Here is a 16,318-nt window from a genome sequence, read left to right on the forward strand (position 1 = left end):
AAACCCCTCCCCGCCACAATGTTGCTCTTCGGTCTTGGGAATCTTGTTTACGGTGTGTATATGTTCAAAGGATCTCTATTGTTATCGCTGACATCTCAAATCTTAGCCATCGTTCTCCTCATCAACGCCATCGCCGTCCTATCCGAGGACCGCTTCCTCGCTCGCAGTACGCATCCCTTTCCTATCCGAACAGATCGCAGATCTCCTCCCACTGGAATCTCTAATCGACAATCATGGCTAACTTTACGGGGATATCTAGTTGGATGGGGCCGAACACAAGCTGAGCCGGGCTTCGGCGCGACCGCCGACAGCACCAGCGTAAAGGCGAAGTCGATCAACTTGATTGCTTCTGTGAGAACAGTAATGCGGAGTACGTGCATCTAAGACGAACAACTCCCATCTTGTGGTGTTTCTTGTTCCTGTGCAAGCTTCGGCCTGAGCTTGTAGCTATATGCTAGGCATGCGCGGACGGGGCTGGATAGGCAGCAGGTGCAGCAGCTCAACGAACAAAGCTAACATTTAATTCCAATAGTACCACTCATCGTGATAAACACTGTTATAATCGTCTACGAGCTTATCCTCGGCTGATTTGAACGAATCCCATTTCATACAAACCAAAGCGGCTGCGCCAAGGGATCGGTCCCGGTCCTTGCTGGCTTGCTCCCTCGTCTTTTGAGCCAACTTCATTATTTCCAACGTATTTGAGCGAATCGAGGCTTCTTGGCCTTGAGTTTCTACAAACAATCACTACAAAGACACGCGGCACGATACACACGAGCTACTAGTACCAGCGCGGGGTGGATGGTAGTATCCACACAAAGACTTGGTGGATGATCCTTTGGCTGGAGGCCTTATCGAGGTTCAGACGAAGATTATTGCGGTGTGGTCAGATTAGGTTTTGTCTTTGAGCTCTAGATGTCTCATTACCGATGTATATACCCATATACCCAGAACGAGTGAAAAGGCATCATATCAATTGAATCGCGAAAAGGCAATGCGTTCTCTGTTATTACTCATTGACTAGCACAGAGGCATGGCTAACGTAAAAAAGCTATACAACATATTACTGGACAACAGATTCTGAAAAATCATGGGAACTTGTCCATAGTTAACGTGATTGCATAGTCAACGTGGTGGATGAAAAACTAAAGCTCAAGCAAGATATGGATAGAAAAAAGACAACTTGCTGGATTGGAAAATCAATAACTCCTGATGGATCCCACTTTCAATGCTCGCCAGCATTGCAAAAACCAAACGCCTCTTTTTGCGCCAGACGGGATACACCCCCACCAGCGTCAGTGTCATGCCGCCGTACATCGTACATAAACCAGCAGCAATGAAAAGAAGCAATCGCAGAAAACTTAAAAAAAGAAAATAATAAAAGCCATGATCAGAATCCAAAGGGCCTAGAAAGACATGTCTGTGGAAGCAATCCCAGGCTGGGGCTATCCATAGGAGAATGGAAGGGAAACGATGCTGCGTATCGCGTGTCATGAGATCAAAATGTTGATACATTCACGAAATGTATGTGCAAAAGCAAAAAGATAGCTTGTATGTGCAGAATGATGGGGGGTATATCGGTGTTAACTCGACCGAAAACAGGCAGATGCAAAAAATTAAAACACTCGTCGAAATACAGTCATTGTTCATGACGCGGCTGATTTTTTGAAGCTGAACGATCTCCATCGATGCGTGTGGCCAACGCCAGTCTTGTCGGTGCTGCCGCCATTGCTATTACCATTTCCATTACCGTTGGGGCTGTTGATGTGGTTGATATGATTGATGTGCTTGGCTGTGGGGGATGTAGAAAGAGGGGGAAGGTGGGTATTGCTGTGATTGTAATAAGGATCATGTTTTTCTGGGACCGTAGGTGGAAATGGTTGCGTTGACGTGTAGGAACTGGAGAGATCTGCAGTATTCTTTGCAGGAACCGGTGGTCGAATCCGCTCTTCTTCTTGGGCCGGTACTTCAAGGACAGGAGCTGGGGTAGTCTCTGCAGTTGAGGTCGACACACGTGGCTCTTTGTCCTTGCTGAGACGATTGCTCAGACTGCTGCTCAAACTGCGACTGCTACGTCTGAAGATGCTAAACCTGGAAGAATCCCGAGGTGATCCATTCTCAGGCCCAATGTCAGCCGCTTCAGCCTTGTTCGATTCTTTGCTCGCTTTGAGAGCCCTTTCGAGATCCGCCGCCTCCTGTTTCATCTGGGCTTGCCGCTGCTGGTCAAGTTCCTTGCGTTGAATTCTCTCCATCTTCTCTCTGTTTTCCCGTTCATCTTTGGCTGCTTTCTCGGCCGCTTTCTCTGCTGCCTTTTGTGCTGCGCGCTGTTCCTTTTCCTCTCGAACCTTTTCCTTCCGGATTTGGGCATCGCTCTTCTTTGGACTCAGAGAAGGAGGTTGTTCATTAGGGATCGGCGGTGGAGCTGGAATCTCGGGTGGTTGAACGGGTTGTAACGGAGGTACTGGATCAGCCTCCGGAACTTCAAGATGCACAGGCATTTGACCAGGCGCTGTTGTTACCTTGCTAAGCGGGATCGGTCGATGTGAATCATCCACAGGCACGCTGTGTACATGCGTCAGAGACCCATTCGCTTGTGCACCTGCCTCAGATGCTGCTGCAGAGGATGCCTGATCCTCCTTGGCCTGTTCTCGAAGAACAGCCTCCAATGTCGTCTCTTGGTAGAAGAGGACATATGCACAGGCTAGACCTGGGCGGTCGCCGAAAAAGTTGCGCACGTAGTTTTTGTCCACGGGTTCAACCAACTCATCGTCGAACAACAACCAACCACGGTCTTCTGTCTTGATGATTGCAACGTAGTGACCGTGATATGGCCCCCCGCCGATATGAACCACAACGGCGTACAATTCGTAAAGTCGATCCGGGTCTTCGGCATCATCAGTCGTGTTGAACAGGCGTAAATGATAGGGATAGACAACTCGATGGAAAAGCTTTTGCAGTCGCTGCAAGTCCTCGGTATATTTGAAACGCTTCAGGTGCAAGGCCAACACGCGGGGCAGCCGCTTAATCTTCATGCGTTTCTCTGCTTCCTGAAGGCCACCGCAGTTATCGCAATGGAATTTGTTTCTTTCGCAAAGCATTTCCTCGGCTGAGAACTTCCGCAGGCAAGATGTCACGGACGAATGCTGCTCAAGATCCACCGAAAGGTCCAAAAAGACCTCATCTCGCTGAGAAACCTTCTCACATGTCAGACATTTTGTTTCCGACGTCAAAGTACCCTCGAACAATTCGTGGACCCATCTGGTCGTGTTCGGTGATTTTGAACCAGCGCTTCCTGTCATACCCAACGAATCTGCGCTGGCGCTGGGCAGCGCCTTCTCTGCAAAACTCTGCTTCGTCGCCTCCGCTTCCACATTCGACACAACCTCGTTTAATAGCAGATTTAAGAACTCATGCGCATCCTGGTGCATGGCCGTCCGGAACATCTCGTGCTCGCGGCGAAGCACATCCAGAAACTGCTGCGGTCGGATGATCCCAATGCGTGATTGACTACCCACCAGCGACTCAAATATGTCCTTTAGTGAAGTAAAGAGAGATTCCGACATGCCGTAGCTGGCGGCATTGTTCTTCGTCTCAAGGATCGGGAGGGTTTGCAGGGCGACTTTCTTCTTGTATTCCGGCGAATCCTTATCTTCGGGTTTCTGGGGTTGGTTGGGTGGCACGCCCGCCTGGCGCGCTGAAGGCGCAGCGGCCTTCTGCTTAGCGGCTTGCGCTTCAGCCTCCAGGTGCGCATTCGGATTTTGGTATCGCAAGTTTTGAGCGAGCGCGGCTTCGATGCTCTCGACTGGGGTTCGTTGGGGATAGTTGATCACGGCTTCGCGGAAAGGAACGGAGTAGTAGAGACATTGGAGGATCGAATTGCAGTAGCAGGTGTTTCCATACTGAGTCTCGTCCTGTTAGTAGGGCGACGGGCGGAGAAGTGGGATGGACCCAACCACTGCAGTACTCACATTTTCCATACCAAAGAACTTATCGCTTCCATCTACCCGAATGGAGCCCATGTCCTGTAATCTTTTCTCCAGTGGGCTGATCTGCGGCGTTTGAGGGTCCTTCTTGGGATTTGGCGGGGCGGGCGAAGGGGTATTCGGAGCCTGTGCGAGAGTCGAATGTCAGTGTACCGACTCAATCGGAATCGTCCCACGAGCACACGGGTGGATGCTGTGACACCAGCAGGAAGGGATGATGCCCGGAGGTGGTTTCAAGCCTCACCCCATTGTTGCGGTTGCCTCTATTGAAGATCCCCATCATGATGGCTTTGTCGTCTGGCCGATCGCAGGCGGCATAGGGATCACGAAGAGTCCCGATGGCGTGGAGGGCTTCGCAGAGAGAGAGAGAGGATGTGTGGTTGGGGTAAGTCGGGGAAAGAGTTTAGGCCGAGCACGTTGAGTCGCGGAGAGTGTCCGGGGAAGCCACCAAAGCAGGCCTAAAACGCAGGGACCGCATACGGGGCCTCCGTTACCGACAAGATAAGAGCGGGAATCCACAGAGAGGAGAAAGGGATAAGAAATGCTATTGCTAAGGGAGAGAAAAGAGGAGGACAATGTGGCGTTCGAGTTCACTCTTTATCTGACTGTACAGTAATCATCTATTCAATTTATTTTCGATGTATTCAATTCGATGTATTCTATGTATATCTTTTACGGTACTGGTAATGCCCCAGTTTTGATTATAGTTTGATAATTAATTCGCGCATGCAGCAGAAACATCCAGAACAGTGATAATCTGATTGTCCACGAAATCCATCCCAATGCCACGTGGATTCAAGGCAGGTACTTATCCAATCGCCGATTTCCCAAGACTGCAGTACGGAAGTGAATCTCAATGTGCGGACCGGGTATATCGGAGAAAGGAGAGACAAAGAAAATCCAAGAAGAGGGGAGAAGACCCATTATGTCATGGGCCATTGGTTCAACCTCCTCCTCACCCCGGAAGCCCCCACGGTATCCCATGGAACCTGGATCCTCATTTCTGTTACGAAGGATGGGGGCCTGGAGTTCATCGAGTCTTGCCCCATTAGCCGCTGTCCATCCATTGGCTGCATACTGAACGGGCCATGTGTCCGCCCCTCGCATGGCGTGGCTCTTCCACCAATGAAAGTTCCGAGCGTGGGGTCTTAGAGCCGGACATTTGGTGGCGGTGGAGTCAATGCCCTTTCCGACTTGCGTCCTTGCCTGGGCCATCCGCGCCGAGCATCATGCGGGGGGTAAAATACAAAAAGCAGATCAGGCGTCTGATCACACAGATCACCCCCCAGCATCAAGGCTGGTGTGGCCTGTCGTGACCCTAGGACATTGCTTATTGGCCGCGCGGCCCTCATGGTCGCCTAGAACAGAAACGGCCTGCGGCGACTTACCGACGTGCCTGCCCCGGCTCGTTACATCTGTAGCGTGCAGTAGCGCACCCACCGGCGGTCGATGTCAGTATAACATAGGCTCCTTGCGGGGGCTTGCGCGCTAAGTAGAGCTCGGGTATGCGCTCACCGCAGAAGCCCCTCGATCAACCCCCTCGATACGATCCAGGTCGGGGTCTGAACCACCACCCCTTTGTACCGAGAAAGGTTTTTTTTCTTTTTTCGTGTTCATTGGCCGGCGTAATGCAGAACAAGGATCAAGATTGCGCCCAGGAGAGCGGGCTACAGAAATTGCATCGATCCGTGCAACCGTTATGTACGGTACATCATGGTGGAGTTGACACCCAGGCAGCTTGATTCGGCGACCATGAAAGGGCTTGCCTTCGTGCTTGGTGCTTGGCGGGCGCAGAATGATGGCTGAAGCTCAGGCTCGACAGGCCCAGAGTTGGTTAATTTATAAAAACTTTATTTCGCTTGTGTGGTTTTATTGGGTCAAGCCACATTGATAGCTTGGTAACTGCACGGGACAAATTAAGGCCGAATAAATCATGGATCGACATGTACTCCATGTACCTTTTGGCCCCTGGAGATGGGGGGCGAACACCTGGGCACCATAGCTTACGTCGTACAAAGTAGATCGCCGGTAGATGGCTTTCATCAGATCAACGTGAATCATTGCCCTTTTCACGGTGACATCCCCCCCTTCCGCTTCTTCTGTGGGTCTCGGAGCTCGAGACTCCGTTAATATGACGTCTTTGCATTTAACCTCAGCCTGAAAAGGAAGGAGGTTCCATGCAGATTTATCTGGAATTGTCTATCTCCACGATTATAGTACTGCAACCTGAAGCAATATCAGAACTCTGGACATTTACATACCCTCATCCCTGGCGGCTTACCTATAATCATAGCCAGGCGGTCTCCAATTCGGCAGATCTATAACGAGAAAAGAATATGCATGGTAACCATTCAAAGAGCGAAAAGGTCTAACCACCAGGTCTCAACAAATCTAATTGTACGTATTAGTGACTTTTGTGCACCGCTATATGCAATGGCCGCATTCTAAACCATAGCGCCCCACTGGATGGGAATGGTTGGGTATCCTTTATCCGAATGGCTAGCTGTAGTGAAAGGCAAATTTGGTAGTGGAACTCGGGACTTGAATGGTGTTCCAAGGAGCCTAGATAACTTTTGTTTCAAGGATAACTCGTCTTCATTAGATCCGACGAGCCTAATATTGGGACTCTAGTGTGGCTTCAAGAGGGACTCAATCATACACTAGATAGGGCGGATCTTTCTAGTCTTATAAGACTGGTTCCCACGGTAGAATATGAGCTCTTCGCGCCATTGCAGACCATGTGAGATCCCACCAAATTGTATCATCTTGGACGAAGCACGCTTCGTTAAGGATTGGCGAGAATTCAGATCTCCTTGGTTGAGTCAACTGGTATCAGATGGCGAGGAAAGTGATAATTGGGACGAGAGCCATTAACAAGGATTGGAAATAGAGTAATCGAATGAATGAAGTTTTCGGCAACCAAGATACGACTGGGTGTCCTTGATGGGTTTGGTCAGGGTGTCATAGAAATTTTACGGAGGCGCGCATATGACGGTCATACCATCCGGAGCACATTGCAATACAAATCACAGACACAATTCGAATCGTACATACTATACACGCTCGGATTCTTCATCTGCATTGTTTTCACCTGGTACAGCGCTCTTGCCCTTCTGCAAAGTCGATCTCATCTCGTGATTCTCTATAAACATGGCGCAAATAAAACCCGCAGTCGCGAAAGCTGCAGCAAGCTGAAAAGTGCCATGCAGTGCACACATATGACGAGCATGGGATCTGTCACTACTATCTTCGGTATGAAACTGATGCAACTGTAGGTAGCTAGCTGCCGAATCCGTTGAAGCAACTTGATTTTGTTCATTAGGGTCCGTGGCTGGTTGATTGAAACGACTGCGAAACAAGATGCCAGCAACGGACAGGCCGATGGTCGGTCCAATAGATCGAAACGTAAGTAGTATAGATGTTGATGTGGCCTGTAGTTCATGCGGAACTGCACTGATCAAAGCAAGTAGCAGTACAGTTAGAGGTCCACCATATCCGAATCCGTAAACAAACTGGTATATCAGAGCCAAGACAGGTGGTGAGTGTAGGGAGAGTGTCGCAATCCCCACAGAGCCAAAAAAGATGAACATTGGCTGGTTGATCTTCCACGGTCCGTACTTTCCCGAGAGACTGGTGGTAAGCCCAACTGCGACAGACCCCAGCCCAGCTCCGATAGGCTCAGGGAGAAGCAGGACTCCCGTCTGGCTGGTAGAGTGTCCTTGCAGCTGCAGATACAGGGGGATATAATACATAAAAGTGTACATTGTCATTGACGTGAATGCGGTGCACAGACATGCTGCTAAGACCGTCCGCTCACCCAAGACACTCAGTGGAATAATCGGTTCCTTCGCAAAGCAGAGCTCAATCGTGAGGAAAATGGCAAAACATAGCGCCGCCAGAAGAAAAGCAACCGACTGATGCTCTTCATTATTCACGTAGGTAAGAAACAACGCCAGAGACGACACCAAGGCGATAGAACCACCATAGTCGATTCGCCGTAGCCTAAAGCCGAAACCGAGAAAAATAGCCATGCAAATTCCAGCAGAGACGGACATTGGCGCAAGCATGATAAACGCCCCTCGCCAGCCTACAGCATCATTGACCGCACCGCCGACAACCGCCCCACAGCCCATACCCGCAGTAAATGCCATTACGGACACACTATGCCAAATGCCACGGTATCGCGGTGGAATGCGATCTGATGAGATATAGGTAGCAATTGAGCTGCAGCCACCTCCACCGATACCCGCAATGACCCGTCCAAGAATGAGCATGGTACGTGAGCCAGCAAATCCGCAAGTCAAATTCCCAAGAGTGAACACCAGCGTCGCGAAGATAAAGCTGGGTTTCCGGCCAAAGATGTCACTGAACTTCCCGGTCAATAGCTGTGTCGCGGCCAGGCCTATAAGGTGCCCGGCACCAAGCCATGAGATAATAGCGAGGGACTGGAACTCGCTTGCGATCGTTGAGGATAAAGTGGAGGTTATGGTGCCATCTGATCCCGTTAATGAGGAGCTACGAAGCCCTTGAGATAGTACTTACCAACAGCAACAACAAAGGAGGCAATTGTATCCGACAGAATGGCCGCGATGACTGTCCACGTCAAAGCGCATTCCTGCGTGGGAGGAGAGATCAGGGGCGTTTCTTCGGCGGCCATGACTGCAGATGCGCGAATAGTGTTAAGACAGAAAATGAACGCGCGGATGAAAAGTCTCCAGCGGAAGAGTTGGGAATTACCTAAATGATTACAAATATATGTTTCTTTTCCATGTTTATAGGCAATTGATGTTACCAAGTGGAAAACTCTTACTCCAGTGGGACAAACCTGAGATCAAATTGGATTGATTTCGTCTTGAACGTCACAATGTACAATCAGGTTCATTCAAATACGACCCTGGAAGCCGTGTTCATCATAGCAAGCCTCGGGTTTGCAAAAGGGGTGACTCGGCTGCCCATCTGCTGGAATCATGTAATATAATGTTCGAAAGGTTGAGAAGATGTACTGTGCGTTATCGTTTGATGGCTTCATCCTTGAGAAAGACAGATTCAATTAATTTTTAAGTAGTCGTCATCTAAATATTTAAACTGGTGATCGCCAATACGTGAGCCTCTAACGGGCCGCTCCGCTCACGGGCGGAACGAGCCCAATGCGGCCCGTCCATATGGGCAAGTCCAATACCATCACCGCAACATGCGTTCTCTTCGGAGATGACGATCCATCTTGCTTTGCTTAATATACAAATACAATCCACGGTGCGTTGGACGCCATCTTGCTTCCGGGCTAGAACCTGGGCCAATGATTGCCCTTCCAAGGTTGGTGCAGTTGATCGCATTTGCTGCAAGTTTGAGCTGCTTCTTTACGGAGTCAAAGGATACACAACAGGCTTTATGGCTGGTTACAAAATTTGCCGCGAGATTTTGACTGAGTTGGTCCTCAAAATAGCCATACCGAACCGTCGTACACTGCACTTCAACGACACGGCGAAGCCTCCAAGGAGAGACAATGCTTGACTGCACTAGTCAAGAGATTCAATGACCTATTAGCGTTATCAATAACGCGCTTATATCTAGGACTACTATGAGGGAAATATATTCTTCATGTTCTCGATATAATATCAATGTACAGATAAATTGCGCGATGTATCGTATAGTGGTGAATGAAACCCCTCTAAGGCATGAATCATGTATGGAGCCTCTTTGAACAGACAGGACCCACAAAGTCTAATATAGACCGTGGAGATCTTTTTAATCTGAAACGTGCGACAAGGATTGCAAACAGCGACGTAAGAAATAACTGAAACATCCTGCACACATGAAGAGCGGATTAAACTTGTTAGAGATACTTGCTGCTACCGACGGGGGCCAAAAGCTGAGGTGGTTGTCTGAGAAGGTTGGATGCGATGAAACTATTAAAGTGCAGTCATACAGACTACTACCAGCAGCTTGTCAAAATTTCCCCAAATTTCCCTTCGCGCAGCGCTATGTAAACCTTGCTCACTTGGGAGCCGATACACTCTTTTCCATGAGACTTTTCCCTGTTATATGTTGGGTGGGCCTCGATGCCTCTGTGTGTTGGCACCTTCAGCTCATCGCGGACAAAAGTGTACAGTTTCTGAGAGGTACTGCAGAGGTATTCTTTTGTTGGGGGGTTAGCTAGGAATGTGGTCCGCGCGGCTTCGTAGCTCTGCTGCAAGGTATTGGCCACACTACTCTTCCACTGCGAAACGGCCGTGTCTTGCGATATGCCAGTATCTGAGAATTGATCAAGAAGGATACCAACTGAGCAATTTGCTGCCGTCAGAGAGCGGTCGCGCAGATCTTTCGTGCTGCTCCGGTCCCAGTGATGCATGAGCTCCCCCCAAACGGTTGTTTGGATTTTTTCGAGGTGCGCAGGAGCGACCAATGGGAAAAGACTGCTCGTTATGTTTTCGATTCTGGGGCGCACATCTTTAATAAATTCTGCTTGGAGCACACGTTGGTCCACAGCTTGGCACAGGACGTATAGATAATTTGCCAGCATGAGCGATAGCACTTCGACAGCATCACCAGCATAACGACAGCTGATGAATGCCAGGGAATTGATCCCTTGGTTATGCATCTCAGCTGACTGGACGTGATTGCTGATAGGGTGGTTCAGATATCCCAGCTCCGATGTATAAGAAGCCATGTTGATATCTATGCCCTTGAACGCGAATGAAAGACTCGGGTCGTCCATGCTCAAATTCGGAGGCAATCCATTACTCAAGGCTGGATTTATCAGCTCCGAGCACTGAGAAAAGATCATTCTCCCTATCATTTGCATCGCACTCAATGTTTTTTCCATGGATGAGGTGATCGCCGTAGCCTGGAAATTACCACCGTGGTGTATGTTGCCGTCGGCCGGGTTAATGAGTGGATTATCCGTTGTCGAATTTAGTTCAGCCCGGATCTGATCGAAGGCCAAAGCCATATTTTCAATATTTGGGCCAACCCACTGCGTAGCTGTTCGTAGAGCGTAACGATCCTGAGCCAACCCATCGTGTGCGGGCCCCTCGGGGGTGGCCAGTTTTGAGTCGTAAAGGAAATTAAATATATTGTCTGCTGCCTCAATCTGACCATCGTGGGGGCGAACCGCTGCAATGAACGGATGGTAGTTGCAAATCATGCCTTTCATTGCTTCGGTTCCCATGGCTGTTAAAAGCTGGGACAGAAGGACTAGCTGTTTGGCTTCAAACATGACCAAGCTTGCTGCGCCACAGCTGAATGCTGTGCCGTTTAATAGTCCTAGCCCTTCTTTAGGACCAAACTCGAGGGGCTCCAGTCCCAGCTCACTAAGAGCTTGATCAGCCCCTATTATTTCTCCATTTTCCTTGTGGATCGAGATATCCGGGTTGCCTTCCAGTGCTCCAGCAATGTATGAAAGCGGCATGAGATCTCCGGAAGCTGAGATAGTCCCTCTGAGGGGAACCACTGGGGTCATGAATTTGCACAGGAAAGCAAGTATATACTCGATTACCTGTGGCCGAACAGCCGAGTGACCGCGTAGCAAGGAATTGCATCTGACAAGCATCGCAGCTCTGACCACGGGTATAGGGATGCTATGGCTTTTCAGAGTGTGAAGGCTCACGAGGTGAGAGCTGTCTCGTCCTCTGTCAGTGGGGAGTAGTACTGCTGAGCTCTGGTGTTGGATTAGCGCCTTTTGAAGGGCAGTATAGTTGTTCGTTCGGCTATCAGCACTACCCCCGAAGCCGGTATTGACACCATAAACAATTTCACCCCGGGTGAGCTTTTGATTCAGAAGATTCACGCTTTCTTCCAGGGAGCGTAGTACCTCCGGATTTGTAGTGATAGCCACTTTGCAGCCATGCCTACAGTCACGGTCCAAATGTTAGCATGAAACTGCAGGTGGCAGGTTGGGACCACGAAAATGGGGGAGGGCTATCAGACCGAGCAACGGCTACAACAGCACCCAAGTCTAAAGATTGACCGTCCAAAAAAATCTGTTGGTCTTCGTCGAGGAGGCTCTTAGTTCTGCGACATGTTTGAAGTGTAATATCGGTAAAGGACGGCTTGAAGCTTTGTTTCCGACTGAGGACGGAGTCCTCTGTGTACACAGGAGATAAAGATGCTTCGCCCATTATAGTAATCTGTTGTTCTGAAGTAATCAGAGAGCAAGACACTGTGGGCAAAAGCCTTTATAATTGTTGGGAATAAATCTGAGTGGCTGATGGAGCTGTCACATGTGATTTCCATTCGATAGCCTATCTATCCGTGTGTTCACGTTGCTTATTCTGTCTTACCCGAGTCTAGCCAACGAGGTTGACAAGAGACCTGAATCATTTACATAGCCAGTCTGGTAGGATGAACTAACGGAGTCTAATGCACATTAACGTCGCCAAATCAAATAGTGCATTATCCGATGCAGTAAAGTATCAGCTGTGCCACAACCTTCAGCTCTCCATGTCGATAAAGAAGAAATTGACAAGTTGATTGGGGTTGAAACGCAAACAAACCACGGGCCGATTAACCGATGTACGAATGGGTTCATCTTGATAAGTCGCTGATCGCTGACCTGTCAGAGTCTTAGCCACATTTCAGCCATTGCAGCATGTCAGGCAGCGTGCAGAAGCCCTAAGATAAGCACAAAAAAGGGCACAAGTGGCAAGTGGGTTTTCTTGGTTGCTTTCGGATTCTCTATTTCCCCAATTTCCATGGTTTTCTTTTCTTTTTTTCAGCCACAAGGAAATATTCGACCGACCTAGTTTGCCAATTACGTACCCGAAATTCAGCTTTTAAGTCTACACGTTACAACAGCACCGCCACAATAGCATGGCCAGTTACTAGGGGGCCCATATGATCTGAGTAAGCTTTCTGTTCGATATACTCGGATTCGAGATGATACCTATATGATAGCGTGCTTGACAAATGAGAAACCCCGCCAAGTCGAGGTCATTCCTCGGCGAGTGCCGCACTATGGGTCTTGCTGTTGGGGTCGAAGTAGGGTGTCTCGCCAAGTCCAACTGCACGGTGGCTCGTACGACCGCTCAAGCCAGCGAAATCGGATATGGCAGTGTGATACATCTTATAGATATCCAGGATAGCTGCACTAATCAGATACCTTGATCTTAAAAAGCAAAACACAGTCTGTGGGGCAAAACACCACATGACCGAGATCGTGAGGATTCTCCTATTGATGTCTCAGTTAAGGGTCATGTTCCTCGACGATCATCTGCAGGAACGAATCGTGTTGTTGCTTGCTTCGGTGCGAACAAATGGGTGGACGGCGCTGAGGGGGTTCCAACATTGTTTGGAGACCCGCAAGGGTTTGAGTAGAGCGGGTATCCCTTCTCAGCAGCTGAAATTGGCGATCTGATCTGGGCGAAAGTGGCAGTCAGGCCTTCAAGGAAAATGCGTTAGTCTCGGGAGATTTGTCGTAGATCTCATAGGAGGATGCTCCACATTGTGTCTAGATGCTAAAAATCAGAATCGTGCAGTATGCACCTATATAGACAGGATAATGTCTGCCGGGTGGGGCTTTCCTAATTGGGTTGCCGCCGCTTTTATGAGGGCGCTCAGGCTCAGGCTCACTGAGTAAACGTGAGCACGGGTCTTTAACCAACAAAAAAGAGGGTGCTTCAATGAAACGCAAAGCGCCGAGAGAAACCTCGACAATTGCGGTACATACCTCTATCCATGTTCCTTCTTCAAAATCGACCGATCTTGCACAACTCTCTAAAGCGATGAGTACGATCTCGAAGTCCACCACAGGCATGCCTGAAATATAGGCCGGAAAGGAGAGAGTATTCCCTTTATGTTCTGCACAGCTCACGCCCACGCCTGATAGTGTTGCTATAACCTCTACGTTGACCGAAAGGTTGGAATTTGCGGATCGGGAAAGGACACGACGCGAAAACTGCGATTCGAATGACGGCAGTGTAGATCGACCTAATCAGTCAACTCTCTCCTCCGTCCCTCAGCTGCTTCAGAGCGACGAATCCAACCTAGATATATACTACAGCATCACTTCACAATCATTCTGACAATTCATCATTGTCATCAACAACCCCCTTCCTCTTTAAAACCTCAATCATATTAAGACGGCCCCTGGTAGCATTCACCACATCGCGCCTAAACCCAGGCGCCGACCCCAGATCCAGATTACCCACATCAAGCAATACCTGCAGCTTATCAAGCTTTCTCATTCCCACAGCACTGATTGCTGCTTTTCTTCGATCGGCCGGACTAAACTCATCCCTGCCAACCAGCCGCATGAACATCTCGTCTTGCCCGTCCATAAGGGCCGTTATGAGAACAGAGGGAAGCTCTCTATCAACACCCTGGGGCTTTGCGAGCAAGATGCCTTCTTATGAAAGAAAGTATTCTAAAAGCGCCATACAGCCTAATGTAATGCTCGAGAACAGGCAGTAGTAGTATGTATATGTGAGATCCGCCTCACTCGTCGCTTTGCCTTTCTCGTCGAGAAGCTTAACAATGTCCAGCCTGTCGAGGCGTGTCGCTTGATAGAGCGGGCTTTTCATTGGTTTGGCTGCTGTTATTACAGTCTCCGGCTGTGCCAAAATAAATTCGATCACCTCCAGTTCTTGGCTTTCCACTGCGTAGTACATCGTGCTGTAGCCTGTGCGTATCTCACCGCCCGTTCTGTGAGTATCTGGCCGCGATAGGAGGTATTTCACAACGGCAAGCTGACCCGCCGACGCCGCGACGTCGAGCGGTGTCATACCCATGTACTCAGGCGGGCCTTCTGAATCTATAGATTACCGTGACATAGGCCGCCAAGTGGGGATATTTATGTCTGCGCTGCTCGACCGCGGTAGAAGGAGCTGAAGCAGGGGTATACTCCCAACCCGCACCGCTCGGTGGATTGCAAAGTCGCCTTCAAAGTTCGGTACGTCCGGGCGGTCGACGTCGCCGTGGGAATCCAATCTGGCGAGGAGGAACTTGACGGCGTTGATGTTCCCACTGCGTATCGCTAGAGCGAGCGGCCCTAAAACGGCGTAGGCAATGACCGGATATGGGTTTAGGCGGCGCTGCGAAAGAAGCGCGTCGAGAGTAGGGACATCGCCCTCGTGCGCGGCAGCCAGCACAGCCAGGGCGTGGGACTCATCGTCTGAGAACGAGAGTCGGGATTTCCGACCCCAGAAGTCTCTGAACGAATCGGCTAGAAAGTCTGGGTAGGAAACGTGCAAGCCGGGGAAGACAATTGCGATAATGGCGCGGCTGTACTGCGCACGGGTCGAGGCGAGTACGTCCTCGGCGGCGCCTTCACCTTTGGCCATAATAGCATATTCGACGCCATTATTGATGGCGGCCATCAGAACTTTGCCATCCGTTGTGTCCTTGTTAATGACTAGATGAAGAACGTGCAGCCTTGTAGCTCGCTTTTGGGCTAACCAGCCCCAGCAATCAATCGGAAGGCTGAACATTTCGTGCTCGAGGCTGGCCTTCCATTTGCCTGTTACCATTTGTGAGCGATGGGCCTGACGATGCTAATGGGCTTAAAGGACATACGAAAGATGCTCCTAGAGGCAATGAACAGCCTCAGATACCTCAAGTCCCAAGACCAGACATCTTCTAGAAGGTAGCCAACTATTTGTTGGAGGATCTCGGTGGGTAAATTTTCTAAACGGGGCATAAATCGGAGCAAATTATGTTCAATACTTCAGTACTCTCACGTGGCGTTATCGCAATATTCAATGGGAACAGATTCCAGTTATATAGGCGCGACCTCGCTTAAATGGTTCGGGCCCCGCAGTGCTGCCTAGTAATACTACCTTAGATGCCTACGAGACCACCTCCACCGTAGCTCAGGCTCTCAATTTTTAATAAAGTTCCTGAAGGCATAATGAGGGCCTATCTATACTGCACTGACGGATTTTCTATATACAATATAAATGCTAGACCTAAATCTTACTTTAGTAAATGGATACTAAAGAAAGCCTTAAAATCAAGTTCTAAGGTGCTATACTTATTACAATAAGTACAGATTGACACGGTGAGCGGGCCGCCTCAATATTAATGAAGGTTAGAGCCTTGATTGTTATGATGATGTCCCTAGCGATATCCGTCGAGACCTGATTCTGGAAATTTAACTAGGAAGGAAGTCGAAAAAGGCTGATGTGGCATCCGCTATACTAAAAAATCCTCAAATTTTAATGATTTTCTGCCAGCACAAACCGGGGCCGAGATGAAAGATGAGATAGGATATACTGGAGGGATGGCAGCTCAAACCGCAGATTCTGTATTCTTGAACATGTCTTAAAACTAAGATACCCCCTGAGCGGGGATGTGCTGTTCACACTTCCGAACATCCAAGATAACGTATGAGGCTTGTGTGC

General features: G+C 49.3%; 6 protein-coding genes across 6 annotated transcripts; 2 read left to right on the forward strand and 4 right to left on the reverse strand.

Moving 5' to 3' along the window:
* Positions 1–18: 18 nt before the first annotated feature.
* Positions 19–588, forward strand: N7484_011226 (YOS1 family protein; the record flags this gene model as incomplete). The annotated part of the gene is made up of 4 exons (XM_057121613.1): positions 19–52; positions 107–166; positions 260–370; positions 533–588. The coding sequence occupies 4 exons, from the start codon at positions 19–21 to the stop codon at positions 586–588; spliced, it is 261 nt and encodes an 86-aa protein (XP_056967367.1).
* Positions 589–1,646: 1,058 nt separating this feature from the next.
* creB (uncharacterized protein) lies at positions 1,647–5,145 on the reverse strand (the record flags this gene model as incomplete). The annotated part of the gene is made up of 3 exons (XM_057121614.1): positions 1,647–3,899; positions 3,969–4,109; positions 5,062–5,145. The coding sequence occupies 3 exons, from the start codon at positions 5,143–5,145 to the stop codon at positions 1,647–1,649; spliced, it is 2,478 nt and encodes an 825-aa protein (XP_056967368.1).
* A 1,891-nt stretch (positions 5,146–7,036) lies between these two features.
* On the reverse strand, positions 7,037–8,640 carry N7484_011228 (uncharacterized protein; the record flags this gene model as incomplete). Its single annotated transcript, XM_057121615.1, has 2 exons — positions 7,037–8,478; positions 8,526–8,640. 2 exons carry the CDS (start codon positions 8,638–8,640, stop codon positions 7,037–7,039), a joined length of 1,557 nt encoding a protein of 518 aa, XP_056967369.1.
* Positions 8,641–9,915: 1,275 nt separating this feature from the next.
* N7484_011229 (L-Aspartase-like protein) lies at positions 9,916–12,100 on the reverse strand (the record flags this gene model as incomplete). Its single annotated transcript, XM_057121616.1, has 2 exons — positions 9,916–11,830; positions 11,910–12,100. The coding sequence occupies 2 exons, from the start codon at positions 12,098–12,100 to the stop codon at positions 9,916–9,918; spliced, it is 2,106 nt and encodes a 701-aa protein (XP_056967370.1).
* Positions 12,101–12,935: 835 nt separating this feature from the next.
* N7484_011230 (uncharacterized protein) lies at positions 12,936–13,295 on the forward strand (the record flags this gene model as incomplete). The annotated part of the gene is made up of 2 exons (XM_057121617.1): positions 12,936–13,032; positions 13,096–13,295. The coding sequence occupies 2 exons, from the start codon at positions 12,936–12,938 to the stop codon at positions 13,293–13,295; spliced, it is 297 nt and encodes a 98-aa protein (XP_056967371.1).
* A 698-nt stretch (positions 13,296–13,993) lies between these two features.
* N7484_011231 (ankyrin repeat domain-containing protein) lies at positions 13,994–15,445 on the reverse strand (the record flags this gene model as incomplete). The annotated part of the gene is made up of 3 exons (XM_057121618.1): positions 13,994–14,325; positions 14,419–14,730; positions 14,821–15,445. The coding sequence occupies 3 exons, from the start codon at positions 15,443–15,445 to the stop codon at positions 13,994–13,996; spliced, it is 1,269 nt and encodes a 422-aa protein (XP_056967372.1).
* Between the last annotated feature and the right edge of the window lie 873 nt (positions 15,446–16,318).

This window comes from Penicillium longicatenatum, assembly GCF_028827895.1.
Source record: "Penicillium longicatenatum strain IBT 33135 chromosome Unknown contig_7_segment0_segment0, whole genome shotgun sequence".
Lineage (NCBI taxonomy): Eukaryota > Fungi > Ascomycota > Eurotiomycetes > Eurotiales > Aspergillaceae > Penicillium > Penicillium longicatenatum.